The 16,879-nt window shown below is 47.1% G+C and overlaps 1 protein-coding gene across 2 annotated transcripts in view; it reads right to left on the minus strand.

Annotated features, from left to right (window-relative positions):
* DOCK1 (dedicator of cytokinesis 1) overlaps positions 1–16,879 on the minus strand; it is a 530,116-nt gene that overhangs the window by 386,513 nt on the left and 126,724 nt on the right. For both annotated transcript variants that reach the window (XM_036828289.1, XM_036828290.1), the window contains exon 23: positions 14,628–14,736. In XM_036828289.1, the coding sequence (XP_036684184.1) occupies positions 14,628–14,736 (109 nt within the window). The remainder of the gene's footprint in view (positions 1–14,627; positions 14,737–16,879) is intronic.

A 16,879-nucleotide genomic window follows, 5' to 3' on the forward strand; every position in this document is an offset into this window, starting at 1 on the left:
ACAAAACCAACCCGTTCCCGCCATCCCACCCTCTCCTTCTCCTTCTCCCTCCCATCCCCAACCTTCTGCCCCCTCCCTGGAATGTCTGCTTATCTCTACTCCCACCAACCCTTAAAGCTCAGAGCCAGCCCTATCTGCTCCCACCATGCCTTATCTGGTGATCTCAGGCCACCTCCACTTTCTCTGGGTCCTTGTCTGGCCTGCAGTCTCCCATCTGGATGCCCAGTGATGCAATAATGCACCACCTCATCTGTTACCTATTTTGCAGACCAAATACCTGCTTTCCTCTCCTGCAGATAGAAGGCTACACCTTCCTCTGTGTATTCCTCATGTCCTTGGGCCAGGACATGTCCACAGCTGGCACCAAACGAGCATTTAACAAGCTATAAAGCCAAGTAATCCAATCCACACCACCTCTGCATACGTGTTAAAAGTGCATATATATTAAACTACTAAATCTGACAGTAACGTCATGAAGATCGCAACATCTAAAGCAGACCTGGAGACGCGCTTAAGGTTGTTTTCTCGGTAAGAATTTAATAAACATCAGGCAAACACCGCACAGATGTTTAAGTTACCGCAGCATTTTTTCCCCCAAGAATAATCCACCTGGCCACTCCCACAGAGGCACCAGGTCCCTCCTCACTGTGGACACGCAGGCTACTGGTACCTACCCTCTTCCATCCGTGGAAGCCTGCAAAACGCGGCGAAACTCCAGGCAAGAAGGCGAGGAGGAAGATGTCGGAGTCACTGAAGAAGTCCTGTGCCCACAGAGAAACGAGCAGGCGCAAGCCCAAGGTGGACATGGCCCCCGGGAAGAACGAAGGAAGGGGCGGGCCCTGGAGGAAGAGGAGGAAGCCTGCTCAGGGGCAGTGGGCGGCGCTGAGTGGCTGTGGGCGGGGCTGAGGCCCACCTGGATAGGCCAACGCAGGTGAAGCAGGCACAAGAGGCAGGCCCATCCCTCGCAGCAGGAAGAGAACCAGGAGGAACGGAAAGGACGTCAGAGGCCTCAGGTGCATCACGGAGAACCAGGGCTGCCCTAGAGCCACAGAAGCACACCTGCAGACCCTCCCCAGACCATCAGCACTGATGCTGCCTTAGGCCTTGAACTCCAAGGTTCCCACTGAGGTTTACACCGAGACCCCTGCTTTCTGGTTCTTTGCTTTTCCTTAATTATGACTGCTGATCATTTTGACTGAGCTTTTTTGTGTCATGTACTGTCAAGTAGTTCTGAATTTATCAGCATTTCACTGGATCCTGATTTGGTCCAACCAGCAAGTCTCTCTGTGTCAACAGGAAGGTATCTATTCTGTAGAAAGAAGTGCATACATGCTGTGCGGGGAAACAAAGCAGGGGACAGCGCTGGCCAAGTATTTATCATCGGCTTATTGGAAATCACATGTATAATCCATACAGAAACAGAAAGAATTCAGACACAATCATGACCAAAGGGCTGACAGTGAGTAATCTCTCACTGGTAATTCATGTGTGTTATTTTATGGTACTTTACTCTTTTTTGTTACCTGTCTTTGAGAAGCAATCAAAATAAATAAATGAAATTTTCATTTAAAAATAGTCCTATATTTTCTGTTAGCTCAAGGTTCTGCGCTAGGCAAAGTTTTAATAATGAAGCACAAAGTACATTCAGCTCCCACCCCAGCTCGCTGCCACACAGACCTGCCCGCTGCCCCAGGGGTACCTCTGGCTGCAGAGGAAATTGTAGGAAGCTGGGAAACTAGAAGGGGTAAGTGCCTGACACTCACATCCGAAACACACCCAAAGGGCAAATTTCAGTAAATAAATCATATAACCTGGAGCCCTCCGACGTACTGCTGAACCAGTGGTTTATCTTCAGGTCCAGAAAAAATAAGGCAGGAGAAAGGAGAAGGGGCCAACTGGTAGACCATGTAAGTCAGCAAGGTGATTGCCAAGGGTAATGGATTCATGAAGTTGCTCCCCTTAAGGATGCATTGATGGGAACACATCAGCAGAGTCATGACCTACCAGGAACTAACAAGATGATCAGCCTGACAAATGGCAGCAGCAATAGTATTTTTTTTTCCATCTCAAAATGAATCGTTTAAAAGAAAAACAAAGGACAGACTTGGCGGTCACCTAATTTCTCAGTCATATCACCTTTGTACTTCATCTTGAGTGGTGACCATATAAAATGTGTAATGTCACAATGTGTATTTCCTGAGATTTTCTATGAAAATCTCATTTTCAAAAATTACTTACACTTTAGCTATGTTTTATTTAATCAGACGATGGGGGTTGTTGTTCTTCCCTAATCATTAAACTAGAGAGAGGACAATTTACGTTTCAAAAAAAATATTAGTAACTCTAAGAATCAATCACTGTATCTAAAGATTACACAGGCAAGAATAAAAACTGCTTTATTTTAACAAGATATGCCTTTTACAGCCTTTTCTTTCTTTTACCTTTTCCCTAATGCAGTGTACCATACTGAATGCATAGGATTTCCCAAGGGAAAAATAATTCTACTTGAATTATAAAAGTGTCACATTCACAGTTCATGGAGAATAATACTGCTCAGATTCTCATCAAAATTATTCTGCCTGGCACAGGATTCTCAGGTTTACAGTGTAAGGTACCAGCTTAATGTCTGATTCGGGATATCATGGGGAAAGCAATGGGCTGCCCCCCCCTCACAGAACCGTTCTGTCCCCTCATGAATTCCTGGAAAAACTCAGGTATGACTTTTTCACTCCCCAGTTCCCTGATTTCCCAATGTGAACTACTTGAGCACTTTTGCAATTCAACATAAAGTCCAAGATTTCGTCCATACATACACAAAAATAATTTATTCCATCATATAGTTCTGAAAAACAGCTTTCATGAAATTTTGTAATTATTTGATATAAGTATAATGGAGCTGATGATTTTTTAAGCTCAAGTATGAAATTTTTTTTTTTCACACTTGCTAATGCTCTAGCACTAGCCGACTCGTGTCTCAATAAAATTCTTCCTGGGCATATTTAAGGGTATATTCTCCTCTCGGGCCTCAGCTTGGGCTACTTGGCATGCCGGCTGGAACACCAAGCCTAAATGAAGGCTTTTACTACCCTTTCCATCAGCCCAGCAGACAGTCCGGAAAATAGCTACAGAAGCCATTTCACAAGGTCGCTAATTTGCACTGGCTTCAGCTACCCTCACAAATGTCACGTCAGCCCCCCTACTAGCTGCCTTTACCCCTCTCTCTCTACTCTCTGCAGCAGGAAGCCCCCATTGCTCTTTTCAACTTCCTTGTCTTTTCCTTTCGGGGATGGTCCCTTCCTTTACAGGAAGATGGTTAGTGAGGGTTCTTTCTGTGGATGGTTTTGGCCGTGAAAAGCTAGACGGTCATTCTGGGTCCTCTAGGATTACAAATAGTAAGAAAACTACAAGCCTCTGACTAGTGGTAGCCATTCTTCCCTCAAGCAGAGAGAAGAAAGTACTGAGCCGACAGGGAGGATCTCTTTCAGCCCCTGGACACAGTCATGACTAACGCCTTGGCCTCCCCAATGACATGAATCAGTTATTTTCCTTCTTTCTGAAGTGAGTGTGAGTCGGGTTTATGCATTTAGATTACTGTAGCTTTCCAGAGAGACCAGAAGTCAAGGAGCGCCGGTCCTCTGATGTTGTTCTCCTTCAGTATGGAGAGGAATGTTCTGGGTCTTCTGCCTCTTCGTGTCACTTTTGTCAATAGTGACACAGTAACTTGCTGGGACTTTGACTTGGGACGGCATTGAACCTACAGATCAAGTTGGGAAGATCTGACATCTTAACAGTAGTGAGTCTTCTTACCCATAAACTGGAATATCTTGCCATTTATTTAGCTCTTGTTTGAGGTTTACGTCATTTGCAATCAAAAGAAGCCTCAATCCACAGAAACTTACAATACGAAAAGAACCTACGAGCACATGCACTTATAAGTAGCATTCCACAAGCAAGGTGCACGTGACCTTTGCAGACCCTGTGCCTTCAGTTCACCCGGGAGACCCTGCTTTAGATGGTCAGACTGCTTCAGACTCTGTTCTAAACCCCCTCATCTTTCCTAGAACAAAATCTTGGAAGGCGCTCCACGGGGCAGCTGCAATGTGAAGATTGCAGAGAAGAGCCAGTGGGTGTGGGTTCTAAATGTCTCCATCGATGACTCTGCTATTAAACTCACCAACTTTACATGATCGTGTTTCCTGCCCCTCCCTTCTGCATGTTTTTTCATTACTACTTTGAACGGGGTGCCCTGGCAGCGCTGGGAGGGTCACAGGAAGGTGCACTGAAAGGTTCTGACGAGTGAGAGAGCTGCACAAATTGAAGGGATTAGGATTATCTCAGACTCCCTAATCCACCTGCACAAAAGCAGCAGGTAAGATCTCTCCAAACCATATAGGAGTCTGGGTTTGCTACTTTCCTCCACTGTATTATGTAACGTAACCAAGCATCCAATAGCAACAAGCTCTGTATCTGTGTAGACACCTCCAGCCACCCAGCCAGCAGCACCACTGAGTAGACAGCAGACAAGGGGTGGAAACTGGACGCTGTCTAAAGAGAACCGGAAAATGAGAGCCCAGTCCTAAACGACGGTCACGTACTTAGAAATGTCAGGTAGGTACCCAAAATGCGTGTAAATAAGGACGTTTTCAGCACACGACGGCTGCACAGGAACATGTTTCCCGTGGTCGAGTGAAGCAGCGTTACCAGCACAGCAGTTCTCAGAAAGAGATAACTTTTAAGCAGGGTCTCAGGAGAAGCCCACCCTCAAGGTCCAAATATTCTAGAATCTTCACCCGCTTCTTTATTTTTTTTTAATAATTTTTTAATTTATTTATTATTTATTTTTGGCTGCGTTGGGTCTTCGTTGCTGCGTGCAGGCTTTCTCTAGTTACGGCGAGCGGGGGCTACTCTTTGTTGCGGTGTGCAGGCTTCTCATTGCGGTGGCTTCTCTTGTTGCAGAGCATGGGCTCTAGGCGTGCGGGCTCAGTAGTTGTGGCACATGGGCTCAGTAGTTGTAGCTCGCGGGCTCTAGAGTGCAGGCTCAGTAGTTGTGGCGCACGGGCTTAGTTGCTCCGTGGCATGTGGGATCTTCCTGGACCAGGGATTGAACCCATGTCCTCTGCATTGGCAGGCGGATTCTTAATCACTGGGCCACCAGGGAAGTCCCTTCACCCGCTTCTTAAGGTGTCTCTCCATCGCGCAGTGGCTTAAGCCAACGATTTGGGAGGTGATGACACCGCCCTGCCTCTTCCTCATCTCCCACATTGGAGCCACCACCGCAGTCCGTAAATTATACCAGCAAGTCTCTTCCTCCTTCTCAAAACTCATCACCAATACTGGAGCCCAATGTCTCAACCAGGGGCAATTGTGCCCCCACCTCAACCCCAGGAGACATTGAGCAATATCTGGACACATCATTGGTTGTCACGCTAGGGAATGCATCTAGCGGGTAGAGGCCAGGGATTCTGCTAAACATCTGTAGTGCACAAGACAGCCCCACAACCAAGAAGGATGGGCCCCAAATGTCAACAGTGCTAAAGGAAAGAAGCCCGCTCTAGCCCCAGCCCCATGGTCTCTTACCTGGACTTCATGACAGCCTCTCACCCCACCGTGTCCTCTCTTAACTGCTCCAGCCCATTCTGCAGACAGCAGCCAGATGACCCTTTGAGAAGCCAAGTCTGACCTGACCACGCCCGTTCCGGTGGCGCCCACGGATCCTGAGCAGGACCACAGCGCTCTGCCCCAAGCGCCTCCCCCGCCTCTCCATCCTCTCCCGCCAACCCTCACTGGCTCACTGCCCACCCCGTCCAGCCACAACCACTGATCTTACGGCCAGTCCTTGAAAGCAGCAAATACTCTCCTGTCTACTGGCCTCTACCTGGAACTTCCCCCACCTCATGCTTTCTTCACCCAACTCCTCCTTGAAACCTTCCTTGAACCCCCCAACTCTTCCCCATCCCCTGATACCCCTGGTCATCCTATCCCTTACTTTCCTCAAAAGGACCTTTTACGATCTAAAATTAGAGATTTATGTCTATGGTTTGCTTAAAATCGTACAACTATATATGTGTGTGGGTATGGTGATTTGATTAATATCTGTCTCGCTGACTTAAATGTAATCACCATGAGAACAGAGCCCACAGCTGTATTATATGTGTGTGCCCAGCGCCTGGCACAGTGCCTGGCACACAGAATGAACATAGTAGTAAATGAATTTTTAAAACAAATGAGCCAATAAATGAACAAAGAGGGGCTAGGCATAAAGCCATCCATGAGACCTGCTCAGTTTCACAGAGCACTGAATAAATCCTGACTGTGATGGAGGAAGGAGAAAAGGGCTGGGGGGGCACCTTGCCTGGTGGAAGAGGTGGGCAGAAGGCTTGAATAAGGAAGGGGAGCTGGGGGAGAGACCCCTGAAGGCCAAGGTCAGGGGCCAGGAGAAGGCAATCACTCCAGGTGCCTGAGCTCTGAAGCCACGAATTGAAAGGAGTGCTTTTCCACTGGAGAGCATCACTGAAGGGGGCAGGACAGGCAAGGTGGCGAGGAAAGGCCTGAAATCCTGCGGTCCCAAATTAAAGCCCTGTCCTCCAACACAGGCAGGCACATGAGGGTAAAGAACATGGAGGAAACCCACCACAAAATTAAAGGAAAGATCAATGCCACCAACTACTTCTCAATGAAATCATTCAGTGCAGGCCTAAAATGCTAAAAGCAAAAATCTTAGTACTCAACAATGGAAAAATTAATGAGGAAAAATCATTTGATTAAGCAAACGGAACGCACATCAATGCAGGCACGTGCTCTGAACTGACACAGAGCCGTTACAACTACAACTACTCATTCATGTGGAAAGGCACTCATGATATAATGGTAAAAAGGGAGTCAAGCGAACCTCATCTAGGTTGTAACTATAAAAATTCTCACGCACGTGCACCATAACTTAGGTAGAAAACCAACACAAACGGCTGGTTTGCTGAAGGAGAGTGGAGAACAGAAATGATTTTGCTTTCCGCTAAGGCTGCATTTCTGCTGCCGCTGCAAAGTCCTGTCCACTACAAATGGGGGCAGGGAGGTGGTCAGGAAACAAGTGTCTCCATCCAGACAGCTCCAGACAAAGTCTGCCCACATGGCTGGTATCTCAAGTGCCCTGGGAAGGCACTTCTCAAGCCGAGAAGACTGTGCAACTCCCCTGCAAGGAACTCTGGCCAGAAGAGAGATTCCAGAAATCCAACACTGGGCGAATGCTCTCCACATTATACACGGGGAAGCTGGAAGCCCCAGTGTTGGGTGAGTTCAAATTGGAAGCATTTTGAGCCAAAGGTTTACCAAGCAAACGACCTAGAATGTTTTCTTCAACTTTTTTTTTTGGCTGCTGTTTCTTTTTTGATGCGAGTCATGACTTCACTTGCAAGTGTCTTATCATCTACGCATAAGGAAAACTTGTGAAATCAGAATAGTCCAGAACATCGGGCAGCGGAGGGCTGGTGGCGCAGGTGAAGCCAGCCCCGTGGGGAACACCTGCACCTGCCTGGACTCCCAGGCCCCCACCCTCCAGGGCAGCCAGGACACTCACCGCGCAGGTGAGATCCAACCACACCCACCTCAAAGTGTGGCCAGGGACCAACGTCAGCTGCACTCACTGGGTGATGATTGGAAATGAAAACCCTCGGCCCCATCCCTGGAATTACCGAGGGGGAACCTGCATTTTCACAAGACCCCCAGGTGATGTGTGTGCACACACTGAGGGCTGAGAAGCGCGGGTCTCCAGCTCCTCTGGGGTCCAGACGGCTACAGGAACCTGGGCCAGGGTCAGCTTCCTCTCCAGCTGTTCATCGAACACTGGCCGGGGTGCTGTTGGCATCCATGTTGATTCTACACTGACCTCTACTGTACGTTCAATTTTATCCCAGAAAAAGCTAACTTCAGATCCTAACCCCTGGTACCTGTGAATGTGACCTTACTTGGAACTAGGATCTTAGCAGATGCCATCAAGTTAATGTAAGGTCACACTGGGGCAGAGTGGGCCCGAAATTCAATGTGACTGGTGTCCCTATGTGAAGAGGAGACAAAGACACAGACACACATGGGGAACACCACGTGAAGGTGCAGATAGAGATGGGCATGACCCATCAACAAGCCGGGGCTGCCAAGGACCACGGCACCCAGCAGACACTGGGAGGAGGGCACAGAACAGGTTCTCTTACAGAATGTCTGAATGTTTGTGCCCTGAGCCCTCAATTCATAGGCTGAAACCCAGCCCCACTATGTGATAGATTAGGAGGCGGGATCTTGGTACGTGATTAGGATTAGGTGAGGTCAGAAGGGTGAGGTCCTCATAATGTGATTAGTGCCCTTATAAGGGTCACAAGAGAGCTTGCTTCGTGTCTCTGCTATCCACCATGTGAGGATGAAAGAAGTCAGCTGTGGGCAATGCAGAGGAAGGCTCTCACCAGAACACTGCCCTGACGGCACCCTGATCTTGGACTTCCAGGCTCCAGAAACGTGAGGAATAAATTTCTGTTGTTTATGAGCCACCCAGTCTATGATATTCTGTGACAGCAGCCCAAACTAAGACAAGCACCCAGAAGGAAGAAATTTCTGTTTCAAGCTGCCATGTTTGTGGTATTTAGTTGCAGCAGTCCGAGGAGACTGGTGTCACTTCCAAGCATGGCTTGGTCCCCTCGGCCCCTGAAGACTGGGACCACCCTCTCCTCCCTGTTAGTAGAACTCTCCAGAAGGCCCGGCCCGTTGCTGATTCTCAGTCAAATGTGGCCATTCCCTTCATGGCTGAATGTCTTCTCCTGAGCTGCCAGCCTTCAGCTGCTGAGTATCCTGGTTCAAAAAGTCTTCCCCCCAAATGGACACGTGACCTGGAAAGTCACCATCCAAGCCATCTTGGACAAATGATGACAGACTTGCAAGCAAAGCCCTGACTCACATCTGCGGCATCCTGGATCAATCAACACAATCAACAACCACCAGCCCCCACCCTCAAAAAAAAGTGAGGAAAATATTTTATTCTCCCTCCCACCCTCCCTATCCCACCCCTCTAGGTGGTCACAAATCACCGAGCTGATCTCCCTGTGCTATGCAGCTGCTTCCCACTAGCTAGCTATTTTACATTTAAGGAAATGAAAACCATGCTTCTTGGAGGGCAAAACTCACCCAACAACTGCATTTACTGTTGATTACCGTATAGCTTATTTCCAACACAGTTCTTCCCGGAGAAGGCCAGACAGAAGTGGCACCACCAGGGGTCAGAAAGGCAAGCAACAGGGAAGCTGGCACCCAAGGGGCAGCCCCCTGGAAGGAAGGCAAAGCCTCATGCATCTGTGTGCCCATCTCAGCTCAGGAGCCTCAAATTCAATTAATCTTCACCCCAGTCCAATCCACATGCTGGTAGGGGAATTCACTGAGCACCAGGGACCTGTGTCTTTACAATGGAAGACACACAGAACACTAATAATATTTCATACTAAACCGAACAAGAGGGTGGAAGAAATAGAAACAACGGTAAAGAGCAGTGTTTTTCAAATGTGGGTTGAGATACGTTCGCTGTTCAGGAAATAAATTTAGTGCCTGTCAACCAGCAATTTTTTTTTAGTGAAATGCATTAGTTCAGAATAGACTAAAGGATACCAGAATAGAATAGAAAATGCCAGAGTACATCCCATGGAATAAAGGGTTAGAACTTTTTCATGAAAGACTTTTCAGCTTCACACACACACACAGAGACACGCCCAATAATGCATTTTTTATTGTGGATCAGGGTCAATGTTTCCCTCAACAGAAAGTTCTAGAGATTTCTAGGGAGGCTCTGCCTAGTTCACAGGGTAGTCTTTTCCAGGATCATCCCACAGAGTTGTAAGATTTGTGGAACAGAGTGAAAATGTCAGTGCCTGTGTTAATTCTGATGGCAAAACCCCAAGTGCCCCAAATCTAGCACTGCAATCCACGAGTGGTGAAGAAACAGAAGCCTCTGTGGCCAATGCAGGGGGCCCATCACCGAGACCCATCCTCCAAGAAGCCTCAGGACCAGCCCCATGGAACTGCCTTTACCTCCCTCCAGACACAGCCAATTTCTGCTGGCAGAGCGTCCAAGTTTTTTAATTGCTTTATGCCAAAAAAACATAGGACATATCCACTCCGATGAAAAGCTCCACAGGGAACGAAGCTGATGTCTTTACAGCCCCAAAGCATCTGATCCAGAGCTGTTGTCCGTCGATGTGGACAACCACTTTAGGCCCTGTTTCTGAGCCATCGGATCGCTGGTGCCCAGTGACCCTCTCTGGGGGAACTGAATGGAAGGATGTGGCTCTGGATCCGGGCAACGTGGGCTTAAATTATCCCTCTGCCTGGTCCCATGGCCTTGGGCAGGTTCATTAACAGCTCTAGGTGTCTTCACCTAAAATCAATGATAGCACCTACAGAACGGGATTACTGTAAGGACCACAGAAGATGATAAACATAAAGCACTCGGAACGGCAAGTGATCGATGAATATCAGCCCTTGGAGCTCATGCTTCATTCTATCAACCTTTGGAATTAATCCTCTGGGTGGCTTCCGAGCATGCAGAGGGGCACTCTACTCGTGTCTCTAAGAATCAAAGGCTAGGAGAGTTGGCTGGATTGACTTTGAAGATTCTGAACGGCAGAACCTGGAATCCGACCCATTTCTCCAAGGCCGCTGGAGAACATCACAGCTTCCTGAGAAAAACAAGTCCATTGCCAGATGTGAGTTTTAGGGAAACGCTGAAATACAGTCAGGGAACAAGAAGGGCAGGTACAGCACTGAGGGTGTAGTGAGTAAAGAGAGGTTCTGCCATAATTTCATCAAGAGTAACTGAGCACCGGACACACAGTGGCTCGTGGTAGGCACGGCCAAGGTGAGCAAAGGAAGAGAAGGCAACGGAAGAGGATGATCGCGTCTGGCTTGGAGATGCTGCAGGTGAAGTGCCATTGGGTCATGCGTGGGGGAGAGGCAGACGGTGACCACACAGCGTAGAGCAGAGAACAGGACCAGACGGCACTGGCCACAGGTACGAGGACCTGCTCAGGGGTAGGGGAGGAGACAGAGAAGTGTGATGGCCAAGAAGGTTCCCCGAAGCAGCTGCTGAATGCTGAGAATGTCTGGGGGTGGCTGTAGGCATGTGAAAGGGGCAATCTGATGTGCAGACAGAAGATTCCAGACTGAGAGGAAAGGGTGAGGGATCCATCAGGACCCCAGAGGAAGGGGCAGGTAGGGGAGAACTCAACAGAGGTGGAGGGTTAGTTTCAGGTAGCAGAATGGGCTCGTCTTCTTCGGAAGGAAGTGAGAAAGGAAAGGTGATGTTGGACAGGTATTAGAGGATATTTCCAGCACAGCAGACAGACCAGCATCATTTGCTAAAGGTGGAGCGGGGTGGGTAATGAGCCTCAAGCTTGAGAAGCTGCCAGAAATACTGTTAAGATAAATGGAACGAGAAATCTTTTTTTTTTTAATTTTTATAAAAAGTAAAATGGTATGGGCGCTGTGGAAAATGACATGGTAATTCCTCAAAAAATTACACCTACAACCCAGCAATTCCACATCTGGTATAGACTCAAAAGAAGTGAAAGCAGGGCTTGAACAGCTAGTTACTTGTAACCTTACTTTCACAGCAGCATCATTCACAAAGGCCAAAAGGTGTAAAGAACCCAAGTGTCCATCAAAAGGTGCATGAATAACAAAATTTGTTAGATACATGCAATGGAATACAATTCTGTCTCAGCAAGGAAGGAAATTCTGACACCTGATACAACATGGATGAACCGTGAGGACATTATGCTAAGTAAAAGAAGCCAGTCACAAAAGGACACATACGGTATGATTCCACTTGTACGAGGAACTTGGAATACTCAAGTTCATAGAGACACACAGCAGCACGGTGGCTGTCAGGGGCTGGGAGGAGGGGAGGAAGGGGAGCTACGGTGTAACAGGTACCGAGTTTCTGTCTGGGGAGATGAGAAGGGTTCTGGAGACGGATGGTGGTGATGGCTTCACATCCACGTGAATGTCTTTCATGTCACAGAACGATACTCTTAAAAGTGGTTAGGGCTTCCCTGGTGGCGCAGTGGATAAGAATCTGCCTGCCAATGCAGGGGACACGGGTTCGAGCCCTGGTCTGGGAAGATCCCACATGCCACGGAGCAACTAAGCCCGTGAGCCACAACTACTGAGCCTGTGCTCTAGAGCCTGTGCTCCACAACAGGAGAGGCCGCGATGGTGAGGGGCCCGCGCACCGCGATGAAGAGTGGCCCCCGCTTGCTGCAACTAGAGAAAGCCCTCGCACAGAAACGAAGACCCAACACAGCCAAAAATCAATAAATCAATAAATCAATAAATAAAAGTGGTTAAAGTGGTAATTTTTCATGTTATTTACCATATAAAGAATTGTTTTAAGGATTTGGCAGCAGCTCTGAGGTTGGGGGTCATGAACTGAGGGATCGTAAAGCAGCACAATAGTGAGTGTGTCTCTAGAACCACATGGGGGCCCCAGAGCAGGATCTAGAAGTAGAGGAGACCTGAGGCCACCTGGCAGAGCATCGCCCACACATTCACTGTGGTTCCCTCTCCCACGTAACAAAAACGTACCCAAGTACGCTCCTGCTTAAGTTAAACGACCCTGCTAAAAACTCCAAGTGCAGTGGAAGGCGGAGCTGTTGAAAATTCTACTTGGATGCTGTGTTTATCCTGCAGTTAATTATTATCAGAAACTCCTCTCGCCTCTCCCTTCACTGAGGCATAAAATGCTGACTTGAATCTGCAAGGTGGGTGTAAGTGGTTCTTACAAGTCTGAGAAGGGTGGTGGCAGGGTGCTCAGAACGGCCACTCCCACCCCACAAGTCCATCAGGTCACACTGAACAACACCAGGAAGGCATGGAGCACGCTGACCCCCTACTCACAAATGAGATCATCTCCAAGATCAAAACAGCCAACAAGGGCCACCCTTGGGAAACAACGTTTAACCCCTAAGAAATGCCAGTCTTTTTCATATTTCCTCTACGTAAGATGACTCACAATTGTATTCCCATTTCAACAGAGCAAAACGTAAAAAGTTAAAACAACACAAAAACAGGATCCCGTGATGGGAATTCTTAAATTTCAGAAGTCGAGGGAGCACCTATTGTGCAAGAACAAAATACAAAATTAGCAGCAAGGAGGCAACATTTCAAGTAAAACTCAGTCATCTGTCTTGCAGATGTAAGGTTTGCATCAATGCACAAACGTCACTGAATTCACCCATGTCTCATGATAAAACACCCACTGAAGGAAGGACTTCCAAGTCTGCAGTTACTAAATGCCTTGACATCCAAGGAGGTGGGCAGACACAAGTCAAGCCCAATCAAATTTAATAATCTAACAGTATATTTAGAAACCAAAAAGGACTTCTGGGCTCAAAACTTCCTGTCATTTGTATCTATTCTTAGACTCCCTGCGTCTGTTTTTCAGAAATGCCAGAGGATTTCATAGTAAATGTACCAAACACGTTGTTAATTTTAACCTCAAAACAATAAGGCAGCTTTAGGCAATAAGTTGCCAAAATAATTAAGCCAAAACTTGAAAATACACGCCACAGAGCTTTCTCTGTGGATTGCCAGCTCTACATGAAGACTGAGAAATGATACCAAGGATGGCACGGCTCTGCCAGACAGCAAGCTTCACCTCCGAGATGAAAGGGCCATCGTGACTGTTCATGTTTAGTGACACTGCTCCCCTGGTCACAACAACCGTGTGAGCCGTCACACAACAGTGTTGTGGTCACACAACACATCTGAGCACACGTACATCTCTGTCCCAAACTTAAAAGCTGGGAAATTACTTTCCCACAATATTTTTAATAGCCATAAAGATGTTTCCTGGGAAATGATACAGTAAAAGCACATTCAAAGAGGAAAGTAAGAATAGAGGCTGCTACAAGGAGCAGCGGAGTGAAAGCTGCAAGTTAATCGTCTGGAAGATTCTTGTCCTTTGTAGGAATTAGCACGGGCAGCACACACAAATCGCACGGCTTCTTCTGCACTAAGTCAGCGACACTGAAACTGCCAGACAGGGATGCTGGCGAGTGTGTGTCCTGGGCTGCTCCCTGGGCCCTCCCCGCACCCCACCTCCTGGCACCTCCACGCCGGCGTGTCCTGAGGACCACACAGACCCCACCTGAGACGCAGGCATCTTTTCTCCCAAAGGACCACAGGGCAAGAACAGATAATAAGGTGGTGAGAAGAGCAGGACCACGGGAAGGTCGGATCCCTCGCTCGCCCTTCCAGACTCGCTGGAGGGACGAAGATATGTCACTATCAGCATAGCTCAGCCTGAGGTCGGACGGATGCCTGGGGCACCTACAGCCTCAGCCTCCCAAACCTGCTCAGATACTGAGAACCTCTCCTTGCCGAGAAGCAAAGAGCAAGGGCAGCATTTGAGAGCACCTACAGAGGAAGCAAAAAGAACCCCATTATAGGGACCACGGTCACAGTCACTGCAAAGCCACTCCTGAACCTTCCGCTCAAGTCCAGGCTTCAAAGGACACGCACTCTGCTTTTCTCGGCCTGCAGGGAGTCCTGCATCTAAAAGCGGGGCCCTGAGTGTGGTCGGCGCTGCCCCGAGGACCTACCTTCACCCGGACGGTCTGGTCCGACACGCCGCCCATCATGTCACTGATAGATCGGAACAGCTGCACCAAGGACTCCATGAAATCGGCCTCTCCTTTGTTTTCATACAGCCTGCAAAGGAACACACAGATCTGTGGGCCTGGCACACGGCACATCACCACTTTCTGCTCCTGCATCTACAGACATTAAAGTTGCTGTGAGGGAACATCCTCAGTAACCATGGAACACGGGAGCTGACTTGGATTATAATCTGGACCTCTCAGCTAGGGAGATGTGCCTTCACGCTGAAGAAGCTGATTTTTAATCATTCTATTGATTGCCTTTTGGCTTGTAACATAACACATTCTACAAATCTGAAAAACGCAGAAATGTATAAAAAGGGAGGGAAGGAGGGAGAGGGTTAAGGAAGGGAGAGAGGAAGGAAGGATGGAGAAATCCAGCTTTAATTCTACCCCACAGAGATCCCATCATTAATATTTCAGTGCATATCCTGCCAGTGTTTCTTAAACCCATAATGTCACATAATTGACAATCACAAAGACAACTAAGTTTAACATGATCTTAGAACCTTCTGAAAATGACACTATAATAATAAACTCAAAATTACTTGATTTCATAGTAATGATACTATATACAAATTCTTCCATCATAGAATTGGTGGTTCCGGGAAAACATTCAGAAAGTGGATCATATTCAGTAAATGGATAATAAGGAAGTGGTACATCGGTTACATGTATGCAAATACGTGCTGCTAACTGTAAATAAGTGTCATCTATAAATTATTTATTAGCAGTTACTTCAAGCTGCCATGTTACTAACAAGCAATACATTTGCATTTTTAAATGCTGCAGCACAGATGTTTTATTAATACAGACTAGTTTTCTGCCTAATTAAAAGTATACCATACCTGAAAACCTGTGTACAATGGAAAATTTTGTAAACTAAGTGATAATTAATTACCCTAGAAGTAATCTTATATTTAAATGAGTTCCATTGTAAAGCAACAAATTCTCTCTAAAATGGGAAATTGCAACCTAGTGTATCTGTTTTGTAAAGGGTTTTCGAATATGGGTTTGTATAAACAGTGTACCAAACAATGACAATTATGAAGTCATGAACTTCTGCTTGCAGGTGAAAAGGAGCAAGGTTTGGCAGACTGGTGCAAATACTTGGGGAAGCTTCTAGCATGCACTCATCCATTCTCCCCCCTTCCCCCCCACCCCGCTCCCAGTATATATGCCAATTCCTAAGGCTCCATGGCGCAGGGGACTGAAAACCAAAATGAAAACATCTATAAAGCAGAGTGGAGTGTTTATGTGTCTCCAGAGATAAAGAATACAGTTTGAAAAATGCCAGGGAGAGGGGCTCCAGATAACACAGCAGACTCTCAGTTGAAAACCCTGGGGAACCAGAGGAAAACCATATAAGACTGAGGCTCACAAAGGCTACATACAGCCTCTGTAGTGTAAAGGTTCAGTCTCACTTTCTCTGCCTAGAAAAGAAAAGGATGAATCACCTCTTGAAGAAGATCGCATCATCTGGAGCTTTGACAGTTTTATATATTCACAGTCCTGTATTCAAACAAAGTTACTAAACACAGCAAAATACCAGACCACATGGCCAAATCAAAAAAGAGACAACAGAAACAGATCCACAAGTGATCAAGATATTGTAGTTAGCAAGCAGTTACATCCTGTATCAAGAATGTCAAAATAAATGTAAGTATTATATTGTAAAACAAAAAGAAAAAGATAGAAAAAATAGAAAACTGGAAATATGAAAATAGATGAAGAAAACAGAAGGTAAGACAAAAAATTCTAGTAGAGAAATGAATGTATAAAAAAAGATGAAAATTCTGCAACAAAAATATAATATCTAAAATTAAGAATTCAGGGATTTCCCTGGTGGCACAGTGGTTAAGAATCTGCCTGCCAATGCAGGGGACACGGGTTCAGTCCCTGGTCTGGGAAGATCCCACATGCCACGGAGCAACTAAGCCCGTGCACCACAACTACTGAGCCTGCGCTCTAGAGCCCGAGAGCCACAACTACTGAGCCCACGTGCCACAATTACTGAAGTCCGCGCACCTAGAGCCCATGCTCTGCAACAAGAGAAGCCACCACAATGAGAAGCCCGCGCACCACAACTAAGAGTAGCCCCCACTCGCCACAACTAGAGAAAGCCCGTGCGCAGCAACAAAGACCCAAAGCAGCCAAAAATAAGTAATTAATTAATTAATTAATTTTAAAAAATT

Source organism: Balaenoptera musculus, chromosome 16, assembly GCF_009873245.2.
Source record: "Balaenoptera musculus isolate JJ_BM4_2016_0621 chromosome 16, mBalMus1.pri.v3, whole genome shotgun sequence".
NCBI classification, from domain to species: Eukaryota; Metazoa; Chordata; class Mammalia; order Artiodactyla; family Balaenopteridae; genus Balaenoptera; species Balaenoptera musculus.